Here is a 22,788-nt window from a genome sequence, read left to right as displayed (position 1 = left end):
AAGTGATATACATGTAAATATCATGGTGAAGTCAAACGAATTTTGTTCAGATAATAATATCATGGTATTTGAAATTTTTTGGATATTTTGAAAGATATCACAATCTCTTAGTTTTTTAAAATTGTTTCTTATTGTTGGTATATTAAAAAATGTTGAGATTAATTTGTCACTATGATCCTGTTCAATGTCACACTTCTTGAGAAAATCTCGGCAAAGGAAATTTTGCAATATATTAAAAATATGTCTTTTTCTTGGAAATATCAAGAAAATATAAAGAATAAAATATAAAATAAAAATTTCATAAAATATGGGACAAAAATTGCTTTGAATTTTAATATGGTGATAAAATGTGATAAATATGAAGTAAATAGTATTTAGCAAATATAATTTTTTTTGATATTATATTGGGCTTTTGAAAGCATTTCAATAAAATCACAATATTTACATTGCAACTTTTGTGACGTTCTATATCATAAATGATAAACGAAGGAAGAAAACCACCTTGTGGTTTACACCAACATTTTGAAAACGTTTTGTATGCTACGAAATGTATACCTTTCCCTTGTTTCTTCGGGTAATTTTCATATCAACAACTATGTTTCTAGTTATTTTAAAAAATACATTTTTTTAAAAATTTTAGAAATACACCTAAACTTTGTTATGTACAATAGAAAATCTCCTTGATAATTTTGAGATTAAATTTGTAAGACCTTTAAGGATATGTTAATCTCATTTTTTCACTCTTCTCCTCTAAAGTTTGATCACTATTTGCTATTTGCTTTATGCTGGATAAACATGTGGGGCCATGGGGACGATGATAATCTAAAGGTTAATCATTTCCAGGATAAATAGACGACAATCAATTCAAACATTGTGAAAACGTAATTTTTCAGTCGCTCAAACCTGATTCAGCACGTAAGATCAAGAATATATTATGGTTTCATAGGGTAAAAAAGTAACAGATAAGAATATATTATGGATTCACAAATAATTTAGAAAAAACTAGCGATTTTTCTTTCTCTTTCAACAAACATCAAATTTCTTCTGGTTGTGCGAATCTTCATATTATTAGGATTAGAATGTTCCTTTTAATACTCTTCATTAATTCAAATTTGTCAATCAATTGCTAGAAATTCGTGCGAATCTCTAGGGTTTCACGAATCTGCTAACAATTTTTAGACTTTATCCCATGGGCTCCACTCCCACCTTTCATTCCCTTTTTTATGAATTGCTCACCACCTTTCGAGTTTCCCGAAGCTTGAGGAGCAATGTTGTGATAGGGACAAATGTGTTCCCATGTCTTTCAAGGGTCACCACCATCTGAAACGAAAAGACTATAAAACACATGTTATGCCGTTTCGTATTCTAGCCGGTCTCTTTATCAAGAGGTACAAAATGTATGTAGTGCTTCATTCTTGTTGCTTGTTGTAGACACTTCAATTTTGACAAAGTCATTTCATGTCAGAAGTTATATACCAAAATTCAGTGTTTTTGGTTTATTTTAAAGTTATATTAAATTTAACATCACTTTTGTCTTTTAAAATAATATTCTCAAAGCTTTTGTCTAAACAATAAAATAAACTAGAGGATCTTAGCTTTCCAATATAACAAAAATCTGGTCAATCCGACATGTGAGTAGAAAGTTAAGGTGACTTGTTCAATACAAATCTAATTTTTTAGATATAGCCCACTTTGAGTAAAATTTTTATCATAAAACATTCAAATTTGTTTTTTTTTTATTTAAAATATTAATTAAATTAGAGGATGGTAACTTTCCAACACACCAAACCTTGCCTCGATCTGACATCCGAATTGAAAGTTATGGCAAAAAACAAGTTAGCCTATCATAATGAATATAAAGTATGACCTAATTTAAAACATGAAGATTCAAAATTCTTATATCCAATCTATAAAATACTTTTGAAAGCCCTATCCACACTCCTAAATTCTTATCTTTTTAGAAACCCTACATACCACCTAGAAGTTTCTCTCCTTCTGCTAGAGATAAGCCTTCTTAATCTTTTAAGGATTGCACTCACTTTATATTCATTGAACTTGGTCAATTTCATGTTGCTTAGCCCCCTAAGTTAGCTAACACCAACCAATAGGATTTCACCTAGCAACAAGATCTAATTAGAAAGAGATCTTCAAACCTCCAACCAATAGGGTCTTGCGATGTCATCAAAAGCTATATCTGGATATTTGAATCTTGGATCTATAGGATTAATATCCATACCCATCTCAAAATCAATAAATAAGGACCTCCTTTCCTTAGTTCAACATCTATCACCTAAATACCTGAACTCTGTTACACTTACCACCCAACCTAGCTTCCTAGAGCCCATCACCAAGAATTTGACCATGTGAGTCTAACCCTTATGAGACTAGTTTATGTCTAGATCTCTTGTCTCACCTACCCTCACAAAACCCATGCTTAGTAGAAGTGCTACCCGAGTTCCATCATGCTCATCATCGTCATACTGGGCTACTAAGCTCGAGGTGAAATTTGATTCTTTTTTGTGTATTTATTTTATTTATTCTATTATTATAAGTATGTTTTTTTCTAACTTTTGCATATTTATTTGTGCTTTTGTGTTTTTTCTGAGCCTTGCTGGTGGCTCACACCATCAAGCTCGTTTCTTTCATAGGATCTGTGTATAAGGTATAACTACTCACAAGCTAAAAGTTTGGTATACTTTGAGCTATTGGTGCAAATGATCCCTGCTCGATGGAGGTGGAAAGATGCACAACTTGAAGGGCGGACTCCATATCTCTTGTATCCATGCATGTTTGTCTCAGGAAGCATGCCACAATCATCTACGTGCAGGTTGCCTCAAAATCAACATCAGGCTCGCCTTGTAGTGGCCATCGATTGCTCGTGTGGTCAATATGCCACCGAAGTTCATGCTGAGTTTAGAAAAATCTCTGAAGTGGACACAACTAGAGATGTACGGTTCTTCAATTTTGCTTGGTTTGTAGGATAATCACACAAAAAATTGGGCAATCCTTGCCCTGACCTTTGATGAGTATATAAACCCTGAACGATCCTTTTTGGGGTTCATAATATATATTTAGAATTTATGAATTAACCAAAGTTGAGAAATTGGTAGACAAGAATTTATAACTAGAGAACCAGGGTAATCCAAATATTTATGAAGTATTTTGTTTTGCAGGATGAATGCTAAATTTAAAAGATAAAAATAGAATATAAAACTGCATGTTTTATAAGAAAAAATACTAAAAGTGTATATTGATGTGTGTGTGCATGCGTATCGAGGAGAAGTACATACAAATATATTCTTGACGATGATATACGATATATACATATGAAAATAAGCATACATATGAATACTTTCGTGATGATGTGCTGGTGTATGCAATAGAGCATACTTGCATTGTTAATTGTGTGTGTGTCAAAAGGACACACAAATGTTTGTTTGTTTATGGGCATATACAATAGAGGCATATGCCTTAATGTTTATGCCGTATGTATTTGACATACGTAAGTACGAATGTAATATGTTTGGGGATGAGGGATTACATGGGATAGACTACATTATATGCAATAAAATTTGACTGCATAGAATATATTTTTTGCATTAGAATTGAACTACATATGATGTATTGCATGTATTAGAAGATAATTGTCTTTTTGTTTTTTTTGGATTGTGAACTTGAAACCTCATTTTGTGAAAGGAATGATTTATATTTGAGTTATATTTGAATTGCAATGGTTTGAATAGTTTGATTCTAACTTGTGATGCGCTCGGGTCTTGAGATTGTTTTGAGAAGTCTTCCCCTGCATTCTTTTTTAAATCTCTTCTAGTTTTTGAAAGTTGTGTTACAGGGGAGGGGGGGACTAGACAGTGAATCACCATTCCACGAATGGGGCATACATGCATCCACCACGTTTACAGTTTGACTTTTGCTACCTCACATGCGATCAAACACACCCTTAAGAAAAATGAATGGTGTTGGTGGAATATCTTTTTAAATCAGATAGCACATAGTCACAAAGTGTGTACTGAATCTGTTTGTAGAGATGTGTGTATTATGAATCAACAACTTGAAGGTTGAACCAATGGGGGCTCCGCTTAGTTGGTAGGGGTTGTTAGGGGATGTCTCATTGTGGTGGGATATTGCAGGTTCAAACCCCAGTGGTATCTTTAAATAATAACTGCTGAAGGTCATAGTTAAAAGTAGTTATTAACTATGATTTAAATAACAAGTTGTAGCTAATAATGAGTCCTAAGACTTTTAACTATGGTCCTTTGACTTTTAACTATGACTTCAGGCAATAGTTAATACTTTCGCCAAACTTTTCAAACGGCGGGTAAAAAAAGAGAGTATTAACTACGATTGCTTGATAAGTGCATTAAGTGATGACTGAATAAAATTATTCATGCAGAATGCACTATACATCCATATCCTAGTCTTTCTTTATACTTAATTCAATGCTTATCTTCTATGATTTCTAATTTTTTTTGCATCTGATGTTTCTTTGTTGTCCAATGAATGTTGTGGTTTCTTGATAGCCTACTTTTTGTTTGTCTTCAATAGACGTTCATATTTTCTATGAAAGCTAGAACTCCTGTTGAGCAAAATATAAAAAAACCCATTAACTACGGTCATGAGCCATAGTTAATAGTCATTAGTGACTACTGACATTAACTACAACTTTCGGTCGTAGTTAATAGTTTGCCATTATCTCATTAACTACGACCAATGATTGTACTTAAAAAATTACCATTAACTATGGCCAGTGGTTGTAATTAATGCTATTTGATACCGTACTATCCACTTCGGATGTTGGCCGTAGTTAAAGACTATTTAGTATGATTTTTTTAGCATTAACTATGGCCAACAAACATAGTTAATAATACAAAATTTTGTAGTGCTTGCCTTTAAAAAAAAAACAACTTGAAGGTCATGGTCGGCTGGGCCTAGGGAGAAGCAGTGTGCTTTTCACTCTCCATCAATTTCAGAAAATTAGAATCTCACGGGTGGATAAGTCTTGTAATTCCGTTGCTAGATCTTTTGCCAATTTAGCTATAATCAATGGTTGTACTGTCTCAAAGGATAAACTCCTTGGTTTCCAGATGGGTTGAATGTGAGATCATGATTGTGATTTCTTGATTAATTAAGGTCTACCTAATCCTAACTTTATCATAAAAAAATTACAAATTAAAGGAAACCCATAACTAAAAATGGTAGTTTTTATCAACAAAACACTAAAGGTTTCCTATAGCCTTGTCTTTCTCAATATTGCTTTTCAACTCCCTAATTATAATTGATTACAAAATTAAAAACAACACCTAATTAAAAGGATAGTTAAAAATTTTCTATTCTTCATACATTGAAACCTATATGTTTCATTTATCTAGGAGGGAGGGAGGGAGAGAGAGATTTGTTGAGTTTTTTTTTGAAGAGAGAGATTTGTAGAGAATTTTTAGAAGAGAGAGTACTCATCCATTTTTTACTGTTAAGGTAACTGTTAGTCTTTGAAAAAAATTACAAAGTGCCATGTAACACTTTATTTATTGAAAAATAATATGTAAATATTCAAATAAATCCAAAATAACATTCTCAAATCACATGGCAACAAAGCCATTTAAAAAAAAGTTGTATATAATCCAAAATTTGGCTCCTATTACCCTTGCTTCTACTTTTATATATTGCATGATACGATAAAAGGTTTTAGTTACTGAAATTTGAAACACGTGGTTCTTTAAATAAAATGGTTTAGTAAGAAGTATTTTAGTAAATTTCATACTAGGCATTGCCATCAATTAAGAATATTTTTATGAAAACACACCCGATCCACTGCCATCCATAGTGGCAATGAAGGGAAAATAGACTGTAACTTGGGCTGGGAAATTAACTAGACGAGCAGCTCATTGTTCGGCTCGGCTCCGCTCGTGAGAAGCTTGGCTCGTCTCAAAATATGATCTTAGAGAACCGAGCTATGAGTTAGCTCGTTTAGGTAAATGAGAATAGCACGAACATGGCAAGCTCAGCTTATATAAGTTCATTACACATTATATACTTATATATTATATATTTTATACATATATTATATATAATATACACATTATATGTGTTTTATACATTTATTACATATATATTATACATATTTTGTATATGTTATATATTTACAAGCTTAAAAAATACTTAAAAACAAATTTTTAAAGAAAACGAACCATCTCGTAATGAACTTAGACTTGACTCATGTCGAGCTCACGAGCTCGAGCTGGGGTTTACCTTAACTAGCTGAGCTCGAACAACCCAAGCTCGACTCATTTACCAACCTTAACGGTGACATTCTCAGAACTAGGTATGAACACTACAAGAAAAATGCGTATTGGCAACGGATGCTATCCGTCGCTAATTCATCGTTGTACATCTTTGCGATGGACTAGCGACGAATAACATTCATCACATAACCCTAGTTGCTAAATTGTGACAAAATTTATCTATCGCCAATCCGTCGCTATGTTGCGATGGCTTAGCGACGGATTATGTATATCGCGAATTCATCGTTAAATGGAGACCAATTTGGTTAAGAGACAAAATTTAATCTGTCGCTATCATTTATCGACGGATGAGTATCCGTCGCTAATTTGACGACGGACATTAGCAACAACTTAAATTCTGTTGCAAACCGATGACTATTTCAAATTGGAGTCGGAGTAGCGACAGATAATATCCGTCGCTACTCCGTCGCTAATTTATAATAAAAATTATTATTTTTTGAAATATTTTGAAACTCGAGAAAAATTTCTTATACAATTCATATATCCTGCATATAAAAAAACAGTATAAATAAAAAATGCATACAAATTAAATAGAAATGCTAAGTTAAGCAAACTTTAACTACCAAGTACAATCCTTGCGAAGTTATAATTAGTTATAAGTTTGTCAAACAAATCAAACAAAAAAAATCTAATCTTCACCAAGATTTTGGGCATCATCCTCTTCATTTTCTCGATCTGCCTCTTCCTTCATGCCTCCATCAGCTCCTCTACATTGATCATCTCCAACATCCTACAAAAGAGAACAAAAATGTTAGTATTTATAAACAAAACATAATGAAATAAATTATATGCAATCTACTTAATCAAATGCAACAAAGTAAATGGCTGAATGACATATAGACTAGTAATAAACTGAAGGACATTAACAAAATTATAAGAAAAAATTTATAGCAATTCAATCATGCATACCTGACGGGCACCTGAGCTCATGTTGAATGCAGATGAAGTTCTTCTGTCCTAAAAAAAGTTACATAACTCATTACGGATAAGGTTGTGAATGACTTCATTTAAAAAGTGTTGCATTTTGTCCTCAAAACGCTAACAAACACCATCCCAAGACATAGTAGGGTCAATAGGACGTTGAGAGTTGATGCTGGAGGGAGAACTCTGTGAGCCCGTGCTGCAGGAGGCAACGACTGGTGTGGTGTTCATGTTACTCCCAAACCCGAACACACGACCCTTTTTGGGTTCACCTGTAGCAGTCACCCATGCTGCAAGATCAAAAGACGGATGCTGAGTGGAGTCATCGCCATATCGCTGTATCATTTGCTGTTCGTATGACTCATACAAAGTAATAATTAGAATATGAATTAATAATTAAGAATTACAATATTTATGATAACATAATTCAAAGTAACTTGTATATTATAATATTTATTAATACAATAAATAATACCATTGTCGCTCTCGTATTCTCTGATACAAAATCTTTCATGCTCTTACGTTTATGTGTTTCAACAAACAAATCATTGTAAGGTACAATGCTTTATTTTTCTACTTCCTGCAATGTGACATGATATAAAAAATTGATTAATAAGTATGCAAAAATACTTACAAATTTGACAATATATATATATATATATATATATATATATATATATATATATATATATTAATGACTTACCATTTTCTTCTCGTGGCTCTCAAAAGTTCTAGATCCACCTGTGTGCAAGTGTGCATCGGGCATCGCTGCTCAGTTTTGTACAGCCTTTGCTGAGTGGTTTCGAAAATCATTGCTCGCCCACTTGTCGCACATGCCGTCTCAATAATCTCTCCTGACAGTAGCCGGCCCATGTCCCTTCCACTGCAGTGGATCATCTATCCCACCACCTATTTTTTTTGCTGCAGTCTTCATATTGTGCAACATGTCGACAAATCGATTGGCAGCCACCTTCTGCCACACTACCCTCGCGTCTTTCTTCTTGTTTGCACTCACGAAGTGATGGGAGACTTACAAATACTTTCAGAGCATTAGCACACATAAATATAAAACACTGCTTGTTATGATAAATGATTGCATACCATGAATGAGGAAATTAGGCTGTCCAACACCTCTCTCGGGTACTCTTTATATTGCGTTACCGGTCCTGAAAGATGATGCAATAATGACTTTGTAATTCCTCGTATTACTTCTTGCTACTCAAACCTCGCGCTGGACATGAAAAGATACACATTAACAATCAACCGTCAATATATATTTTTTATAAGTTAAATATTGAACAAGTGACAATGAAATACTTACGGTCGACCATCGATATATACTATTTGAATTACTTATCGTGGGTCACATTGAGAAGACCCCGCATTCGGCGTAGGTGGGTCATATATAGGTGAAACAACACCTACATAACAATGAGTTAGAAATTCACACAATGTACATTTTAACTAATCAAATATATAATTATTTAAATGATATACCTATCGAAGGAGCCCGTGAAGATGAAGGCTCAGACTGGCTACCACTGGGTGCTCGATGAGTGTATCCTCCACGAACCATATTCTAACAAATAAAAATGTACTGACAATATATTCAAACATTGCAATATATTTCAATATATTCAAATCAATACAATACATTTCAATACATTCAAATCATTCTAATCATTCAGATCAAATTGAAAAAAACTTCATGCAAGACATTCAAATATTGCAATACATTCAAATAATTTTAACACGTTACATGTGCATTCAATTCATAACTCTATACCTATCGAACATACATAATTAATTCGAAAAATATCTGAGACATGCAATACATTCAAACATTACAATACATTTTAATATATTCAAATCAATACATTCAAATCATTCAGATCAAATTGAAAAAAACTTCATGCAAGACATTCAAACATTGCAATACATTTCAATATATTCAAATCAATACAATACATTTTAATGCATTCAAATCATTCTAATCAAATTGAAAAAAACTTCATGCAAGACATTCAAACATTGCAATACATTTCAATATATTCAAATCAATACAATACATTCAAACCATTCTAATCATTCAGACCATTCAGATCAGTCAGATCATTTAGTTCATTCAAATCAAATTGAAAAAAACTTCACGCAAGACATTCAAACATTGTAACATGTTTCAATATATTCAAATCAATAAAATACATTTCAATACATTCAAATCATTCTAATCATTCAGATCAAATTGAAAAAAACTTCATGCAAGACATTCAAACATTGCAATATATTTCAATATATTCAAATCAATATAATACATTTCAATACATTCTAATCATTCAGATCATTCAGATCAAATGGAAAAAAACTTCATGCAAGACATTCAAACATTGCAATACATTTCAATATATTCAAATCAATATAATACATTTCAATACATTTAAATCATTCAAATCATTTAGATCATTCAGATCATTCATACCAAATTAAAAAAAACTTCATGCAAGATATTCAAGCATTGCAATACATTTCAATATATTCAAATCAATACAATATATTTTAATACATTCAAATCATTCTAATCATTCAAATCAAATTGAAAAAAACTTCATGCAAGACATTCAAACATTGCAATACATTTCAATATATTTAAATCCATACAATACATTTCAATACATTCAAATCATTCTAATCATTCAGATCAAATGAAAAAAACTTCATGTAAGACATTCAAACATTGCAATACATTTCAATATATTTAAATCAATACAATACATTCAAATCATTCAGATCATTCAGATCAAAATGAAAAAAACTTCATGCAAGACATTCAAACATTGCAATACATTTCAATATATTTAAATCAATACAATACAATCATTGCTAGTTGTATTTCACTAGCTCGTGAATGATTCATCATCACTTGTCTGACTTTTATACTCTTCTTCTTCCTCCTCCTCCTCATCTTCGTCATCATCTTCTTCTTCTTCATTTAGCGCCCATCCACTTCGTATATCATTTGGATCACATTCTTTCATGCATGTGCCATCAGTCAATGGAGATATGACATGCATACCATGTGCGACATCGTGACCATAAGAGAAGTCATACATATCATCTGATTGATAGTATTCACCCTCTTCAGCAATTTTGTCTTACTATAACTGATCATACTTGGGGTATAACAAACTGCCTGCCATTCATTTCTATCTAACTTCCTTGTACTCAGATATGAAGTATAGTATACTTGTTGAGCTTGCTAGGCTAATATGAATGGTTCATATGTTCCAAACCTTGACTTACCATTCACCTCCACAATGCCTGAGACTTTGTCGTATCTTATTGCTGTGGGATCAAACCATTGACACTTGAATAAAGTTAAGTTATTATTTGTACCTAAGTAAGTCAACTCCATTATTTCTTTTATAACACCGTAGTAGTCATGTTCGTTTTTACCATAGCTGCTACCCTTGATGCACACACCACTATTCATCGTTGACTTGTTGACATCATAGTCTTTTATATGGAACCGATAACCATTTATGATGTACCTATTGTAACACTGCACAACTTTAGACAAACCATTTTGTAAATCACATATTCCTTGATCTTTAACATCACCATGGCGGACCTACAAGCACAAACATGGACTATGATCACGACAAATTAAGTATCTTATTACTGTATAAAGGGAAAGAATGTATACAATCGTCCGTACCAACTCTTTCAACCATGCCACAAATTTATTTTCACGTTCTTTCTATACTTCTGCATCAGTGAGTTGTGGAAGTTTTCTTCGCAACTCCAGATCAAATCGTCTACACTTAACATAAACTTATTTTACTGAACCATGTATATACGTATAAAACTTAATGTTACGTATTAAGTATACTTACTCAATGTATGGGTCGATTGCTGAGCAATTGAAAATGATATATATTTGTGCTGCGTCTTGCTCTCGATCTTCCAAGAGTCTTGACCAACAACTGCCAAATGCATGTCCAAGTGGTTAAAATATAGATAATTTGTCAGTTACAGTTAATTGTTCTCTATCATCATTATGAGGTGGGCATGTGTAACGTGTTGGAATATGAGGTTCAAAGTACATAGATGAGAAATTTGAAATCGCTTCTAAGGTGTACACTTCACAAATAAAGCCCTCTACTCTTGCTTTATTCGGAACCTTTTTTTTGAGGTCAAACATGCATCTGTCAACAATATACATCTCGGATTACAATAAATTTCTCAATAGTATTGATTTTTTTTTTAAATAAACATATACCTTTCAAATGGGTACATCCACCGATATTGCACAGGTCCACCAACCCTAAGTTCATATGGCAAATGTATGACCATATATTCCATAACATCAAAAAATGCTGGTGAAAATATCTTCTCTAGTTGACAAATAGTAGTTACAACAGATTCCTCGAGATTCTTTATCACAGATACTATAACTTCTGTTGCGTACAATGTTTTAAAAAATCTACTCAACTCGGACAATACCTCCCATATAGGTTTGTGTAACATAACATGGAATGCTAAGGGTATCAATCGTTACATAATGACATGTCAATCATGGCTCTTCAACCCACATAACTGTCCCTCGTCTATCTTCACAGCCCGAGCAATGTTAGAAACATAGCCGTCTGGAAATCTCAACTGTCTCAACCAATGACATACCAACTTTACTTGATCTAAACCAAGTACATACCTTGCCTTTGGTTTCAGTACTTTGCCATTGTACTCTTTGAGTTTCAATTCTGGTCTTTTACATACCACTTTTAAATCCATACGTGCCTTCAGATTATCCTTTATTTTTCCTTTCACGTTCATTACTGTATTGAACACATTATCGAACACATTTTTCTCCATATGCAGGACATCTAAATTATGTCGTATTAATAAGGTTGGCTAATATGGTAGTTCCCAAAATATAGATCTTTTTGTCCAATTATGATTCTTCCCAAATCCAATAAAGGGTGTTGCCCTACGGGCATCTGTCAGTCCACATGGAAAGTATCACAATCTTCTTAAAATCTCTATGCCAGATAACCTTGTTAGTGGACATTTCATTTCAGTTGTGCCTGCTCGAAACACATTCTTTTATCATCAGAATGAATGATCGCTGAGTAGAAATCGACGGTGACAATCAAACTAGCACAACTTCCTTCCATACGTCAATATAAACGATTTTGTATCCTCTATGCAGTACAAAAATACTAACCTCCCATGCGTGCTCCAACCAGATAACATACCATATGTAGGAAAGTCACTGATTGTCCATAGAACAACAACCTTCATATTGAACTTTTGTTTTTTGTGGACATCGTACATGAGAACATCGTCATCCCATAATATTTTTAGTTCATCAATCAATGACCTCAAATAGACATCAAGATTTTGGCCGGGAGACGTCAGACCAAAGATCAATAGAGACAAGAAAAGATATTGACGCTTCATACACAAGCTTGGAGGAAAGTTGTATGGGGTGACAAATACCGACCAACACGAGTATGAGGTTGATTTATCCTCAAATGGATTAAATCCATCTATACATAAACCTAGCCTAACATTTCTCACTTCCAAAGCAAAGTTCTGATGAGTACGATTAAAGTGCCTCCAAGCTTCTGCATCAACAAGATGTGTGATCTTGTCTTTATCATGTCAAACTTTATTTGCATCCCATATCATTTGTTTAGCTGTCCTCGAAGACATACAAAGACATTGTAATCTAGGAGTGAGAGAAAAATAGCAGAGTAACTTATATGACACTTCTTTTGACCTTGTGCTACCATTTTCCTTTGTTTTTGGCTTGAACTGAGGATGTCCACATGATGAACGTGATCTGCTTTTTTCTTGATCTTTAAAATGCAACATGCAGTGATTGAGACAAGCATCTATCTTTTGATACCTCATACCTAGAGCATTGACCATAACTTTTGCACGATAGAGATTTTATGACAATTTCTCATCTTTGAGCAACATATTCTTTACAATAGAGCACAAATAGTCAAAACATGATTGACTCAAATTAAACTCGCACTTCAAATTTAGTAGTTGAAGAACTGCAGAAAGGATAGTGTGACTCTCGCAACCATTTCAGAGTGGTTCATCAACATCTCTAAGTAAGTCATAGATTGTACTAGCTGCATCGTTTGTTGCTTCTTCCTCTACCCCAGTTGGTGCATCACTATGTCCCACACCAGAACCTATTTCCGGTCCTACGGTATCAAATATCAGGTCCATATATGGATTATCGTGCACCACATCCACCCTTGTATCATAATTATTCCAAAATTCTTTACCATGAAGCATTCAATTTTGATAACCACTAACAAAACCCTTCCTGTATAGGTGATGTCTAACGCCATGAGGTTTTACAAATCAATTATTCTTACACATTGTGCAGGAGCATCTGATCCGACCGGTGGGATCCACTATACTGACACTTGCCGTTGTGAATTCAATAAAACTATCTACACCATCTATATATTCATGTGATACCTCATTATCAACTATCCTACGATATATCCATTCATGGTTTGTAACCATTTTGTTTTATAATATTACAGATATTATCATCACCAGTTAAAAGAAAATCTTAATAATGCTATGATGAAATAAATATCTAATTTATCTATTAATTCTTGTTTGATGATTGTTTGTGAGCAATTTTTTGTTTAAACTTTCATGTGCAATACACCATCACATCATATTTATACATATCACGAGAATATTTACAAATTTGAAATCAAATTAAATAGAATGATACATTCATTTGAACAAAAAAATCATGATACAATTTCACATGGAAGATATAATCAAATGAAAAATAACTTCATGCAAGTATGGATACAAACACATCAAACATTGCAATACATTCAAATAATTCATATCAAAATAATATCAAATATGTACCTGCAGCAAACACACTCTAATATCCCGCTAACTACTACCATGCTTAGCATGAAATTCGTACTCCAAAAATAAGAACACTTCTATTCTCATACATTAAAATCATGCTCATCATGATCTCCAAACTCCATCAAAGCAGTCCTAGATATCAACAACTAAGTGAGTGTATGAACAATAAAGTGTTGCATCCAATAAATTAAATAACATGTGATGCGCTTGCATCACTTACTCACCATGGGTATTTACCCGATTTGCATTATTTTTGTCACTTACTTACCACGGGTGGCGGGGCACAAGCAGGATCCATTGAGAAATTTGCAAGAGATACTGTATTAAAATGAAGCCACCCTCTGCTGAAAAGAAAAAAAATCAATCAACAAGGCACCCGATACCCCATGTCGGAAAACACATGGCAAGGGGGCCACTACCTGCTTGAAAACAAGCTAGGCAGGTTGGGTGTCACCCCCTACAGAATAAATCAAGCAAGGCAGAGGGGTCACCTCCCTGTCAGAGAAGCAGTAAGGCAGGGGGCACCCACTGCCGAAAAAAAAATCATTCAACAAAGCAGGGGGGGCTACCTCTGTCGAAAAACACATGGCAGGGGGACACCCCTTGCCAGAAATTAAGCGAGGCAGGGGGGGGGGGGGCTGCCAAAGAAGAAGCAAGGTAGGGGGAGCCACCCTTTGCCAAAAAACAAGTAAGGTAAGGGGGGGGGGGGGGGCACCCCCCTACCAGAAAATAAGCCAGGCAGGGGAGTGCCACCCCCTGCCAGAGAAATCAAGCAATGCAGGGGGGGCACCCTCTGTCTGAAACAAAATGAGGCACGGGGGGTGACACCCTGCCAAAGAAGAAGCTCAGCAGAGGGTGCCACCCCCTGCCGGAGAAATCAAACAACGCAGGGGACCACCCCCCTGCCAGAAAAAAAGTAAGGCAGGGGGCCACCCCTTGCCGGAAAACAAGTAAGGTAGGGGGGCCACTCCTCTGCCAGAAAACAAGCGAGGCAGGGGAGTGCCACCCCCTGCCGGAGAAATAAAACAACGCAGAGGGCCACCCTCCTGCCGAAAAAAAAGTAAGGCAGGGGGGGCACCCCCTGCCAAAGAAGAAGCAAGGCAGAGGGGCCACCCCCTGCCGGAAAACAAGTAAGGCAGGGGGGCACCCCCTGTTGGCGATCCCGAAAGAAAGGGAGAAAAGGCGATAGGGGGTCGCAAGGTTTACCTGGGAGACACCGGAAAAGACAACGACGACAGGGATGGCACGGGGGACCATGACCGAGATGTCGCCGATGTGTCGACGACAGTGGCTCTGCTCGTAGGATTCTGCCGGCGGTGCCTGCTGAGAAGGGCGACGAAGGTTGGCGAAGGGGGAGCGTTGGGCGACGGCCGTGGGTCGGCGGTCGAGAGGGCAACGGGCCGGGGAGCGTCAGGTGGCGAAGAAGAATTGCGTTTGGCGGGAGAGACAAAACAGAAAAGAGAAAGAAATGATTCTGATTAGGGATTTACGAAAAAATTAGCGACGGATATGCGACGGTCAAATGTCGTCGCTAGGTCATCGCTTATTTGGCGACGACCTAGCGACGAAGAGGTTCTGCTGCTGATCCGTCACTAAGTTGCGACGGAAAGCATTCCATCGATTATCCGTCGCTAATGAGCGACAAATTAGCATTAGCGACAAATTAGCATTAGCGACAGATTAGCTACAAATTGGTTTTGCGTCTCTATCATAAAGGTTAGCGACAAATATCTTTATCTCGCTAATCCATCATTAATTTGCGATGGATTATTTCTATTGCAAATTGCCATCGCTAATTAGCGTTTTTCTTGTAGTGAAAAAATGAGACAAACTTCTCGTCGATCGGCTCACGTTTGGCTAGGAAAGAGCTCATCTTCGTTCCACCTCATGAAATAGGCTGGGCAAGCCTGACCACAAACAACCAATGTTCACTTGGCTCAACTTGTATAGGCTTATTAATTAATAATACAAATATTTTGCATATATTTTATATCACATTGGTTCAACCGTTCAGGTGTTTGACATGCAAGCAAGTTTAGAATTCAAATCCTATTGCTTACAAGTTTAATACAATTATCTATGTTGTGGATAATTCAGCTCGAGCTCAGCTTAGGGACCAAATTCTATTAGTTTAAACACTGAAAAATATAATTTTTTTGTAAATGCGCTACCTTGCGCTCGTCTCATTAAGTTCGGGCTTTTCATGAGCTCTAGTTCTCAGCTTGACACAAAAAAGAAGTTGAACTTGAACACACTCTGTTCAGCAAACTCAAAGCATCAACAATCCGCAATTTTTGTATTCAATTCCCATCGCATATCATACTTGATAAAGATGCATCTGACATGAACTTCTCTCACAGTTTCCAAATTAACGAGATGTACAGTTCCCAAACGAGATGTACAGTTCCCAAATGAGATGTGTGGTGGGGAATGAATATACATGTACAATATGACCACCTGATCTGCTCTCCGGAAAGAAAGATGAGCCTCTTGGAGAGATGCTAATGCGAGCTGTCTTCAAAAGAAGCCATCTTTCCCACATCATCAAATCGCCAGACACCCTTTGCATACCACACAACAAAAGACAACCTTGAGTTGGTTTCCAGATACTGCACATAACCAGTCCACTGCAACCCACCCACCCACCCAATGAATCATTTAGAGTGGAACATCCAATGTTGGCCAAGTTGAGGTCCTTCACACGAGCAGTAGCTGAACCACCAGCAGACTTGAAGTCAGTAAAATGGCAGCAACTGGATGGCATTTTCATCATTGTGGATGTGCAGTATATATATATATATGGGTAACTAGAATATGTAAACCAACAAAATATGTAAACTGGTATGCATCAAGATTTTCATAGTTTTTTTTTATTTTTTTCTAAAATTTCACCGTTAAGATGCGATCTAGATGCCTAATTTTCTCATTTTGCCCTGTTAGGCCCCTTCAAAAAGCTTAGTTTTTGGTATTTTTCTCACATCTAATACCGTAGATGTGATCTATAGGTTTTGTTTAGTGGGAACGGGCTTTTGGATCACCAGAATCTGACCTGTATACAGGTTTTTCCGGTGATCCGAAATCAATAGCTATAAAGGCATCCATTTTTTCTGGCTCATAAAAATATATTTTATCGAAAAAACATGATTCAAGAGTCAATTCTCACTAAATCGAGCATGCTAAACACATCTAACAGTTCAGATCTATCATAAAATACTTCAAAGTATGGGGTCTAACGGGGCAGAACGAGAAAAGAGGGGCTAATATGTTCAGTTCTCATATATATATATATATATGTGTGTGTGTGTGTGTGTGTGTGTGTGTGTAGTGGGAGAGAGTAGTGACTTTGGTCATAGATAGTGTTATCTCCTAGATCAGCCTAAATGACTTAAAAAAGCATATTCATATGTGTTTTCTTAATTTAAATTTATAGATTTATTTTCTGTAACTTACCTAATAGAAAACATGCTTTACATGAGGTAATTTTTCATGTTAAGATGTGTTTTTAGACTGATCAGATTTATACTTTACTGAAATTAGTTCGATTTCTGTTTTGTAAAGTGAGGCAAAAAAATGAACATATAAGTTAAATTTTCTTGAAAATCAAGGTATATAGGGCTTTGGAACTTCGGGACAGAAATTTAAGACTTAATATGACCTAAACCCAAGATAAATGCAATTGAATCAATAGTTGAGTTGTTTTTAGTAATTTTCATAAATATAATTTTGTGTTCTAAATGTTTTTTTCTCAAAAGAACATTCTTTTTGTTAGTTTTGAAAAGGATGGATTCAGCTGTTTTTCTAGTTTTCACTGTTTTTATAAAAAAACGTATTTTGAACAGGGTTTTCTTAACTATTATTAAAATTTGAGAATAAAAGAAATAAATTTTTTTCGTTAAATTGGTTCAATTCATTGCATGATTTTTAGTGAATAAACAATGAAAAACATATGTATGGTTTTAGATTAAGAAAAAATACCTGTCAGTTTTGGACGTTTAGGAGGTAAAACTGTTTCAGAGCTACTATTTTTACTAAACATATATATGTCCCATTTAGCATATTTACTTCTCGGATATATACCAAGTTATATTTCCCTAAACTCGTACGGTGTAATACTCTTTTGAAAGGCATCACAACCATAGTGACAAAAGTTAAAAACGGCAAAATATCAGCAGCCGAAACTCGCGTGGAATTGAATTTTTTTTTGACAATCTCACATTTTTTCTGCAAAATCTTGGCAATAAAAAATATAAAAAAATTATTTTTTTAGAAGGAAATATAAACAAAAATATTCATAAATAAAAACTACACAGTTTTTTCATGATAAATAGCCAATAAAAACATGAATATCGCACATTTAAAATGCAAGTTTTTGACCAAAATGCGAGAAATTGAAAATATCAAGAGAAATTACCGTTCTTAACTTTTGGGTAATTTCTTGCAATATTTTCGTGAGATTTTCATAAATCTCGCAAAATTTATCATTATGATCACCACGTCCAAATTATACAGTTTTGCAAAATTAAAGGGCATCTGATATGTTCTCTCTGATGTACTAAATTGTCGAGCACCGTAACACACAATAGACGCAACAATTTTGAGAGAGAGAGAGAGAGAGAGATGAGCTGTACTTTTTTTGGCTAAACTTCTAACTGCGTGTCCTTGGCACTTGGCAACAATCAAAATGTCAGAGGGCCCCACGTTAAGCAGGGCATCTTCTGCCAACCTACTATTAGCCTTTGAATGAACACATACGGTGGTCTCTTAGTAAGTTGTGCCCCCCAAAGAATCTTTGCTAACATCTTCGCATTTCTCGCTGAATATGAACAGGAAACTCACAGGAGCATGTAAGATTGCCTCCCTTGAACCTGCAGCAAAATAATACGCCTCCTACCACCCTTCTCTCTTGACTAAAACCTCCCTTTTTCTTCTAAATAAAGATTAATTGTGAATCTCTTAAACTACAAAAACTAGCATAACCACAACCCTTCATAATTCTCATCTATTTTCATCTTTCAGGATGGCTGTAGATATTTCTAGTAAAAGACCAACGTGAGTTAAAGCATGCTTATTTATGATAACAAGATTAGTTGTTGTAAGTAGTTGGAGGTAAATAATGTAGGCAGACATTTGCAACATTGGTCTGCTAATAATTAAAAAGTACAGAAAATTTTCAAATAGGCACCTAAAGTTTGTGCGATAATAAAGAACACATCTAAGTTTTAGATATTGTTAAAAGTGTACCTAAACTTTTTCATAGTTATTGAAAAAAAGGTTTACTTACGTTGAAGTTGCTATTAAATGTTTGCCATAATGATCAAAACTTGGATGTCTTTTTTATCGTCAGAATTTAGGTGTGTCTGAATTTTTTTTGCCAAAAAGTTATTGTTTTGAGGGTAAATCAATAATTTTATCTTATTAACTCAACTTGAGTTAATGATAACCCAAGTTATTATTATATTTTTTTATATCTACACGAATAAACCGCCTTCAGGATCATAGACTTAGCTGCACTGACTCTGGCTGTTGTACTTAAGATCACTGTCCTGACAGCGTGGGCTTCCCCAGTTAATCGCCAAGCTCTGGCTTGCACAAAAGGATGACCCAAGTTAATTTGACAAATGTGTTTTTAATTAACGTAGCAGAAATTTAGGTTAGTTTTTAACAATATCATAACATTATGTGTAATTTTTATTATCACCAAAACTTTAAGTTTAATTTTGAAAATTTTCCTAAAAGTAATAACATATGCTCACATAAGCATCCAGAACTTCCTGGCATATTTGGTGGGTGAACATTTCGACAACAGTGCCAATGCAGCAACCTTTACTCTTCAACACGTGTTATTTACTGAAATGACACTGGTTGATTAACTTAACCTAAAGACAAGGGTCTTATAGTAAAAAGAAAAAGTCACCATGGTATTTTTTTTATAAAAGGTTGGTAACCGGGAAGGAAGATGCTGATGCTAAGGAACCTTGGTGTTTTTTAACATGGGTTCATGCTATTTAATAAGAAACAAATGCTTATGTATACATGCTTTTAAGGTTCAGACTTGACGTTATTTAAAGTTCCAACTTCATGTCTGACAAGACCCTTTATGGCCTGCAGGCAGAAGTTTTTCTTACACAAGACCCATTTTCATGATTAAGCAAGTCAAATTGTTATAATAGGCTTCAGGTGCAAAACAAAAGGAGAGTACTCTCAAAAACACAAATATGAAAGAAAAGAGAAATTTCCTCTCCTCCCCCCCCCCCCCAAAAAAAAAATTATAGGGAAAGAGACGGTATGATAATTCTCTTAGTTTATGTTGGATTATTTTCTCCCGACCCCATGTTTATGGGTTTCCGTAAACATGGCAGAGAGACAAGGTCTGAGCGTTGCAGTCATAATGGCAGCAGCAAACGGCAGAGCAGAGTCTTAGTTTTATAATCATTTTATCCATGCATACCAAGAAATGTTCAGCGCGCCCCTCTGCTTGAAATCTCTGCATCATCATAGAGATTAAAGAGAAATAAAAAAGAGAAGGCAGACTAGTAGTTGTTTCTAGTTCTACTACTACTACTGCTACTGCTAGTATTGGCTGCTACCATTCTCACACGATCCTTTTCTTCCCCTTCTTTTTTTTTTACTTCTTTTCCACTTTTCTTTTTTCTCTAGGTGGGTATTGTTTTTTTTTTAAAAAACTAGGTGGGTATTGATTCAATCTAAGGACATGTTCAACACAAGGAGCAGACCGCCCTTTACTGCATTACAATGGCAAGAACTTGAATACCAAGCTCTCATCTTTAAATACATGGTGGCCGGAGTCCCTGTTCCTCCTGATCTTCTACTGCCCATAAGAAGAAGTTTTGATTCCATCTCTGCGTCTCTTCTTGGTCAACAAACTGGTACTACCCCTTTCAAAACTAACTACTGATCTCTTTCTTTTTTTTGTTTTTGTGCTTTTGATGATTTGGGGTGCCCTTACATTTAGTCCACTTTGTGATTTTTTCTTTTTGGTTTTATTCTTTTTTAGGTGATCTTGAAGGAAAAATAAGAAATGGGATTTTCTTGGTTTGAGTCCCCTTAATTATTATTTTATTTTTTTGTTTTGCTTTTTCAGTAGGATGGGGTTGCTTGCAGATGGGTTTCGGTAGGAAAGCAGACCCCGAGCCTGGCCGATGCAGGAGAACAGATGGGAAGAAATGGAGGTGCTCCAAGGATGCATTTCCGGACTCAAAGTACTGTGAACGGCACATGCACAGAGGCCGGAACCGTTCAAGAAAGCATGTGGAAGTGAACGCATCCTCAACAACTCAACCATCCTCTTCGTCCTTATCATCATCCAAATCTCTACTGGCTGCCAATCACCATGGTGTCCCATTTCAGGCCTTGCATGGCTCACGTTCCTCCTCTTCCACAGCTTTTAGCATTGGATTTTCACCTCAAACTAGCAGTATCCCTCTGCAGTTTGACTCAGGATCTTACTCTTGTTTTGATAAGGATTACAGGTTTAGAACTATACCTGTCCTAGTTGCAAACCAACTCAGAAATCACAATAAGAAAGAAATTTGTTTAATGGTTAGATCTTTTGGTTCACGGAAAACCCAATAATTTTTCACATAGATGGCCTACTGCAATCTGTTTTAGTGATGCGATAATAGGTGCATATGATGTCATCACTATTTTGTTTGCATTTTGTTTTAAAACCTGTTTGGTTTGTATTTTCTCTCTTGCAGGTATTTCCATGCACTGAAAGAGGATGTAGACGAGCATAACTTCCTCTCAAAAGGCTCAGGCGGTTCAAGAAGCGCCGAGACTTCCTCTCAAGAGAGTCAATGGAGTTTAATGCCTCTCAAACTTGGCACTCTTGATCAGAAGAAAGAGAGAAGTGGCTCTGTCTTACATAATGAATTCTCACAGTTTGTGAGCATTGAAGATTTTTCTAGGCAGCAACAGCAACAGCAACAGCAACAGCAGCAGCATTGCTTTTTGAGCTGCGATTTCATGGACGAAAAATCTAGAAATGTGAAAGAAGAGAGGGTGCATGAAGAGCAGCCACTTCGGTGCTTCTTTGATGATTGGCCTAAAGCCAGAGATTCTTGGTCTGGTTTCGATGAGGATCGATCCAATGACAAGTCTTTCTCAACCACCCAGCTCTCCATTTCCATCCCCATGGCTTCTTCAGACTTCTCATCAACCAATTCATGATCAACTCATAGGTAACTTAAACTAAGCAGACATCATCTGCAATCAATTCCTGAGATTTTTATAGGTAAATTCATTTGTCAACGTGCGTGGTTTTTTTCCTATTTTCATATCTTTTGATGTGCAACAAGATGGAACTATGCTCTCTCTCTCTCTCTCTCGATCCCCGACACCCATATTGATTATATTATTCTTTGTAGAGCTCAGATTCCACAACTTGATTCGTATTATTGAACTGTTTTATCATTTTCTCCTTGTTCTCGATAGATTGTAATCTTTATTATGATTGCCATTATTTTCCACAAGCAGGCGGCTTTCTCTTAATTATGTGGTCTTCTTTCAGTCTGCTGGTACTGGAGAATTTCTTTCTTAAAGTTATGCAATTTTTTGGATTCCAACCTGCATATTTTTTTTAATGCAGATGATGGAATTCTACTTGTCA

At 35.4% G+C, this 22,788-nt stretch overlaps 1 protein-coding gene across 1 annotated transcript; it reads left to right on the top strand.

Annotated features, from left to right (window-relative positions):
- Positions 1-20,871: 20,871 nt before the first annotated feature.
- On the top strand, positions 20,872-22,349 carry LOC149812157 (growth-regulating factor 1-like). Its single transcript, XM_089992992.1, has 3 exons — positions 20,872-21,046; positions 21,262-21,649; positions 21,878-22,349. The coding sequence occupies exons 1-3, from the start codon at positions 20,872-20,874 to the stop codon at positions 22,347-22,349; spliced, it is 1,035 nt and encodes a 344-aa protein (XP_089849118.1).
- Positions 22,350-22,788: the final 439 nt, after the last annotated feature.

The sequence above is a fragment of the Nuphar pumila genome, chromosome 17 (assembly GCF_984573655.1).
Source record: "Nuphar pumila chromosome 17, dmNupPumi1.hap1.1, whole genome shotgun sequence".
NCBI classification, from domain to species: domain Eukaryota; kingdom Viridiplantae; phylum Streptophyta; class Magnoliopsida; order Nymphaeales; family Nymphaeaceae; genus Nuphar; species Nuphar pumila.
This window is presented reverse-complemented; position numbering and strand designations above follow the sequence as displayed.

Coding starts and splice junctions, on each gene's coding strand:
- LOC149812157 (XM_089992992.1), top strand. CDS start 20,872: ATGTTCAACACAAGGAGCAGACCGCCCTTTACTGCATTACAATGGCAA. Junction 21,047..21,261: donor TCTTCTTGGTCAACAAACTG/GTACTACCCCTT, acceptor TTGCTTTTTCAG/TAGGATGGGGTTGCTTGCAG. Junction 21,650..21,877: donor TGTTTTGATAAGGATTACAG/GTTTAGAACTAT, acceptor TCTCTCTTGCAG/GTATTTCCATGCACTGAAAG.